The sequence below is a fragment of the Myxocyprinus asiaticus genome, chromosome 2 (assembly GCF_019703515.2).
Source record: "Myxocyprinus asiaticus isolate MX2 ecotype Aquarium Trade chromosome 2, UBuf_Myxa_2, whole genome shotgun sequence".
Classification (NCBI taxonomy): domain Eukaryota; kingdom Metazoa; phylum Chordata; class Actinopteri; order Cypriniformes; family Catostomidae; genus Myxocyprinus; species Myxocyprinus asiaticus.
In genome coordinates, this window is record NC_059345.1 from 50,032,718 (window position 1) to 50,039,580 (window position 6,863).

General features: G+C 37.4%; 1 protein-coding gene across 2 annotated transcripts; it reads right to left on the reverse strand.

The window, feature by feature from the left end:
• Positions 1 to 3,435: 3,435 nt before the first annotated feature.
• LOC127410334 (hyaluronan and proteoglycan link protein 3-like) lies at positions 3,436 to 4,844 on the reverse strand. 2 transcript variants are annotated; one of them, XM_051645541.1, is made up of 4 exons: positions 4,724 to 4,844; positions 4,274 to 4,645; positions 3,860 to 4,162; positions 3,436 to 3,719 (listed from the first exon to the last, which is right to left on the reverse strand). In XM_051645541.1, exons 1-4 carry the CDS (start codon positions 4,842 to 4,844, stop codon positions 3,436 to 3,438), a joined length of 1,080 nt encoding a protein of 359 aa, XP_051501501.1. The 2 variants fall into 2 exon arrangements, with proteins under 2 accessions (XP_051501501.1, XP_051501509.1); XM_051645549.1 differs by having other exon boundaries at positions 4,274 to 4,632; positions 4,714 to 4,844.
• Between the last annotated feature and the right edge of the window lie 2,019 nt (positions 4,845 to 6,863).

Consider the following 6,863-nt stretch of genomic DNA (forward strand, 5'->3'; position numbering starts at 1 on the left):
AACTTTCCCAATAAAAAATTAAATCCATAATTTTTAACACAGGACTGATTTGTGTGTTGGCCAGTCTGGTGTCACACAGACCAAGATTCAAGAGCAACATTTGTAATAGCAGTACAGAGCACTTGTATTCAGAGAGGTTACTTACAGTATACAGGTAATGGAAATAAAACGGTTTTAACCTCACCCAGCCCAGTCTAGAAATGTATTATGAATAAATAAGATTCCTTTAAAAAATTACAGTTGATAATGTTTGCTTAATTGGGTGGAGTGGAAAGACTGAATGGCCTTGTGACTGAATGGACCCTTTTAGGCCACTTCTGATGTCCTCACCTATTTCTCCCCAGTTGCCTAGAGAGCCTGGTTGTGTATAGCCAGGAAGCTCATACCTACAGTAGAGCCCTCCTGTGGTCGATTTAAAGCATGACATTGACACTTTGGTGTGCAACTGTAACTAACAAGTGTAAAAAAAAAAAAAAAACAACAAAACAAATGACACTCTGATTTATACAATAATACACCATACTGACAATTTTTTTACTCATCAACAGCCAACAAAGAAATCAACATATTTCATTTTGATAATATGTTGATGTAAAAAACTCTACTATGTCATAATGCATGCATGTAATTATGTTAACTGTAGTAAAATATAGTAAGAAAACAGAAAAATGTTTGCTGTGACTGAAATTTTGATAAAATTTTTATTTTTTTTTTGATAACTGACAGTTTAATTGTCTCAGGTCATAGGATCAAACATACAATATTAAAATGTGCTATAAAAAATGTTGATCTCTTATGCACAGCTTCCTTTTCTGTGAGTATTTGGGTTTAATTAGCCATTTTTTGGGGACAAAAGTGTTCCCAGAAGTTGAATGAATCTAACTAAATAAAAAATGATAAGTAAATAATGTTTTTTATTTATTTATTTATTTATTTATTATTATTATTATTATGATTATTATTATAAATAGAGGGTTTGGGTTTGTCTGTAGTAAGTATAATTAGCATATATAGTCTGTGTGTGTGTGTGTGTACAGTGCATCCGGAAAGTATTCACAGCGCTTCACTTTTTCCACATTTTGTTATGTTACAGCCTTATTCCAAAATGGATTAAATTCATTATTTTCCTCAAAATTCTACAAACAATACCCCATAATGACAATGTGAAAGAAGTTTGTTTGAAATCTTTGCAAATTTATTAAAAATAAAAAACAAAACAAAAATCACATGTACATAAGTATTCACAGCCTTTGCCATGACACTCAAAATTGAGCTCAGGTGCATCCTGTTTCCACTGATCATCCTTGAGATGTTTCTACAACTTGATTGGAGTCCACCTGTGGTAAATTCAGTTGATTGGACATGATTTGGAAAGGCACACACCAGTCTATATAAGGTCCCACAGTTAACAGTGCATGTCAGAGCACAAACCAATCCATAAAGTCCAAGGAATTGTCTGTAGACCTCCGAGACAGGATTGTATCGAGGCACAGATCTGGGGAAGGGTACAGAAAAATTTCTTCAGCATTGAAGGTCCCAATGAGCACAGTGGCCTCCATCATCCGTAAATGGGAGAAGTTTGGAACCACCAGGACTCTTCCTAGAGCTGGCCGCCTGGCCAAACTGAGTGATCGGGGGAGAAGGGCCTTAGTCAGGGAGGTGACCAAGAACCTGATGGTCACTCTGACAGAGCTCCAGCGTTTCTCTGTGGAGAGAGGAGAACCTTCCAGAAGAACAACCATCTCTGCAGCACTCCACCAATCAGGCCTGTATGGTAGAGTGGCCAGACGGAAGCCACTTCTCAGTAAAAGGCACATGACAGCCCGCCTGGAGTTTGCCAAAAGGCACCTGAAGGACTCTCAGACCATGAGAAACAAAGATTGAACTCTTTGGCCTGAATGGCAAGCGTCATGTCTGGAGGAAACCAAGCACCGCTCATCACCTGGCCAATACCATCCCTACAGTGAAGCATGGTGGTGGCAGCTTTTTTTTTTTTTTAAATTCGCAAAGATTTCAAACAAACTTTCACGTTGTCATTATGGGGTATTGTTTGTAGAATTGAGGAAAATAATGAATTTAATCCATTTTGGAATAAGGCTGTAACATAACAAAAAGTGAAGCGCTGTGAATACTTTCCGGATGCGTGTGTGCGCGTGTGTACACACACAACAGAAATCTATGGTATGTCCTTATTTGATAAGTTTTGTGTCTCGCAGCTGTATCTATAAAACACACCTGAGAAATCAGTGAGATTAGGAAATGTTAAATGAACTTGAGGAACAAAAAGACGATACAAAGGTCATTCCTACTGGCTATGCCTGGAACTCCTCGATGTACAGTATAGCTGTATAAGTTGTGTCCTCACAAAACAATATATGTGCTGCCTTGCAGAACTCACTTTGGAATGAAGATAAACATCATTGTAAAATACATAAAGAAGAGTGGCTTCAAGGAATATTCCAGGTTCAATACAAGTTGAGCTCAATCAACAGCATTTGTGGCATAATGTTGATTACCACAGAAACTAAGTTAAACTCGTCCCTCCTTTTCATTGTAAAAAGCAAAAATCAAGGTAACAGTGTCATCTGTCACAGTGTCAGTGTCATTCTCTTACAATGGAATTGAATGGGGCCAATTTTTGGAAGGTTTAAAAGGCAGAAATGTGAAGCTTTAATTTTATGAAAGCACTTTTGTTTATTTTTCTGTTAAAACTTGTGTATTATTTGAGCTGTAAAGTTGTTTAAATTGTTTTACGATCATTTACGACATTATGTCATCATGGCAACGAAGTTGTAAAATTGGATAAAACATCACACAGAAAAGGTTAGTAAGCATGCATATTGTTTGTCTTGTGGCTATACATTTGAAACAGTGAGTATTTTAATATTTACGGTTTGGCCCCATTCACTTCCCTTGTAAGTGCCTCACTATAACACAGGTTTTTGCTTTTTACAAAGAAAAGGAGGGACAAGTCTAAATTAATTTTTGTGGTAATCAACATTATACCACAAATGGTGTTGATTGAGCTTAACTTGTATTGAACACAAAATATTCCTTTATAAGTTCCCTTTTGAAAAGTCTATTATTGAAAACTAGAAAGAAACATAATAATCAAGGAATTCAATGAATGAATGAGATAAATATCCACAGGAGTCTCCGATCCCATTGTAATTATTTTTAGATAAGTGTACCAGTAATAGTAAAAAGTGATGTGGAAACAAATGGTTCTTGTCATTGCACCATGTCATATGAACTCATTACATGTTTTAATGTACTGAAAACTAGAATCATGATTTATATGACCAGCTGTAGTAACAGTTAACCAAACATCCAGTTTAATCAAGAGCACTTGTGACCAGTATTAGGTTCTAGTTCTATAGTATTGAGGTTCCAGTCAGTGAAAAGTCATACATCACAGTCCCTATGTGATTAACTTTAGCTGGCACTGTAGCAATACACTCCATGCTTTTGGCTTGAAGAAGGGAATCCAAAGCTACGAACACCAGGCTCTGTAGGGCCACAATTTGGTCGTGGATTAATAATGGGATAGCGTATACTTCCATCAGCAAGCCAACCAGCATCGCACCGGTCTAACCTCATGAACTTCCAAGCTGCATACAAATGACCCACTTTGGCTATTAAGGCTCCATCCTCAATGCAGGCCTGCACTGCTTCAGTGAAATTGAGCTTTTGAGGGTGTTGAAGGTAATACACTTTCCCTAAAAAAGAAAAGTAGTGAGTCTAGAAGGCATATACTCAAATGCAAATGATCTCACATAAAATAAATATGATGTTTTTAATAGGAAGTGATTTATGTCATGGAAATGATCTATGAATAGTAAAAAGAACAGATGTTCACCCCTGAGAATGGAGGAGAAACAGAACACATCATAATGGTTCAGGCGCCGGTGTCTTGAACCGTAGCTGCGAATACCAGGGGTCAAGTCAAGACCTCCACAAGCCTGCCGTGGTTGAGTGATGGGGTAATGCACTGTCCCATCTGCCAGCCAGCCGGCATTGCACCAGTCTAGTCCCTCTTGCCAGCCTGAGACCAACTGTTTGAATGTGGCCACAGCTGAGTCTTGTCCTTCACATGCCTTTTGGGCTTCAGTAAATGTGAGACGGTAGTGGCCAAAAGGAGGCTGATAGGGATACACCACACCTGAAACACATCCAGTCAGATTAAGATCAAATAAAACCCATAGCCTTGATCTGTGATGATTTACCTATTGAGTCTAGGAAGAACGTGACCTAATGTAAGATGTGCGCCAACCTCTTAATTCCAGATCTACCGTTGTACTTTCGTCTTCAAGACCATCAATGACTTCACAACGGTATTGTCCGCTGTCATTCAGGTTCACATGAGTGATGATCAAGGAGATATCTCCAGGAGCTTCCTGCTGAAGAAAGACCCGATCCTTAAAGTCCCTAAAGCTACGCTGGCGGTCACCAATGGCAACCAGAACATCTGATTCCTGTGCCTCAGGGGATGGGAACCAAGACCACTTTACCCTGACCTGGCGAGGGCCGCTCACAGGTGGTTCATACCAGTACCAGCAGGGAAGAGTAACATTACTTCCACTCATGGCAAACACAGAGTGCACTTCAGATGAAACCTTGAGTTTTACACCAGTGAACCAGTGAACTGCCATCAGAAAAGACATAACGTTAAAGTATGCTACTAAGTTGGTTAGAGCTGTGCAAAAGTGCCATTAGATCGTACCATCTCCAATATTTTCTCTCAAGATGTCTTGATAGAAGAATCCATTGGAGAATTTGATTTCTGCTGGACAAGTGAGCAGCACATGCAGGAGGATTAACAGTAGGGGCTGTAGAACTGCCATTTGGAATAGTGTTTTTCTGTATGAGGGTCATGAATATAAGTAGTTTATAGTAAAAATCACAATAAAAAAAGAGAAGAAAAAAGATGCCTCTACTTACACTCCTCTGCAGTTATTTGATTAAGTTCACACTCAAATTGTATTTTTTGAAATTGTAAGACGTTGATTCAACAACAGGAAAAAAGTTTACACGATTTCTCTGTTGGACCCGCCGGTGGGTCCAAAGGGAGGCGCTGTATTGCAAAAAAAAAAAGAAAAGAAAAGAAAAGAAAAAGGTTTACGCTTAAAACGTTAAAGTCTCCATATACATAAGTCAGGCATGTGAGGTATCATTTGAAAGCTTAGAATCTGAACTTTTCAGAGTATCACTTCTGCATTTATGTTACTTAACATAACAAAATAAGGCCACAAAACATTCACCTTGAAAATTAGCACCCTCTAGAGGTAACAGGGTAGACATATTTAGTTGAAAATAAAAGTCCTTCACATAGCACCTAAAGGGACAAGTCAATTGAAAGCTCTCATTCTCAGGAATGTGACTGTACAGTTTATTTTGTTGCCCTAATACCACAGTTCGAAAGATTTTCAAAAGAATCACAAAGTGAAATATAATTTCTGTAATCATCAAATACATTTCACATTTGGCAGACGCTTTTATCCAAAGCGACTTACAGTGCACTTAATACAGGGAAAATCCCCCTGGAGCAACCTGGATTTAAGTGCCTTGCTCAAGGACACAATGGTGATGGCTGTGGGGATTGAACCAGCAACCTTCTGATTACCAGTTATGTGCTTTAGCCCACTACGCCACCACCACTCATGCCACTGCTCACCAAATACAAACGTCTCTTTTATGCACCGATCACTGCTGCTGTAAGCCCCAAATTTATATCTGCTTTTACCTTCTTTTTTTTTAACCTTTATTAGATTTCTAATAAGACATTTTTTACTTGTCTGTGAGCTTGCTTGGCTGAATAATCTAATGTTATATATCTTAGATTTCCAGAAAAAATATGCAATCCAGCATGGAAAAGCAGGCTAAACAAATCATCTGAAAAATATGTTTTCGACTATTGATGATTAAATGTTATACATTCACAAAGGGGAAGATCTCAGCTTTCTAATGACTTAGATTGAGCTTCTAGTCCACTCAGACGCCGAGATATTAGATGAAACAATGAGGTTGGTGCATGAACTAAAAATTAGATTGAATGTCTATGGACGAGCACATCTGTGAGGGCTAAAATGTATTCAAGTGCCACCTACATTTCAGATCTGCATTTTGTGACTGAAGGTGAAGGTGAATTTCTAGTGCTTGCTGCCATCTAGTGGAATGAAATAAGACTTTTCAGTGAGAGAGTGAACAGAACCGGAAATTATATGTTTATAAAGTTAGGACAAATTTTTTGCAAAAATACTTTATCATAAGATTATAAACGCATACAATATTTATGAATACTTTGAGTCTTTTTTTTATTTATTTGGGTATTTCTGCAAAAGTTAGATGTGTGAATGGTGAGACTTTAAATTTGAGTGTGGAAAATTGAGGGCAGCAGCCAAAGAGTTTAAGGGTCAGACAAAATGCAAAGAAACATGCAAGTGTTTATTGGAGTTGCACTTGCACTGAGGATGTACCTGTATGTTATTTTAGAATATTGGTTATAATGTAAAAACATGACAAAGTTTAGTAGATTAATTATGTTATCTCATATTTGTTCATTCCAACACCACAAAATAACCAAAGTAATCATAGCTATCCACCAAAATACCATAGTTCGTTATCAAAATATGGTTTTAAGCATGTCACTTGAATTTTCAGTCACGAAAAAGATTTCTAATAGTCAAGAAACTCCATTTAAAAGTAATCTTTCTATTACCTAACTTTTATTAAATAATATGAAATTATCATTATTCTTGTCATTGGTGTCATCAATGCTAAAAGGTTGTATTTTGAAAAAACAAAAAGTTTTGGTAAAGAACTTCCAAAGTCAAAGTTTGAGGAAGAAGAGGCTGCACAAATGT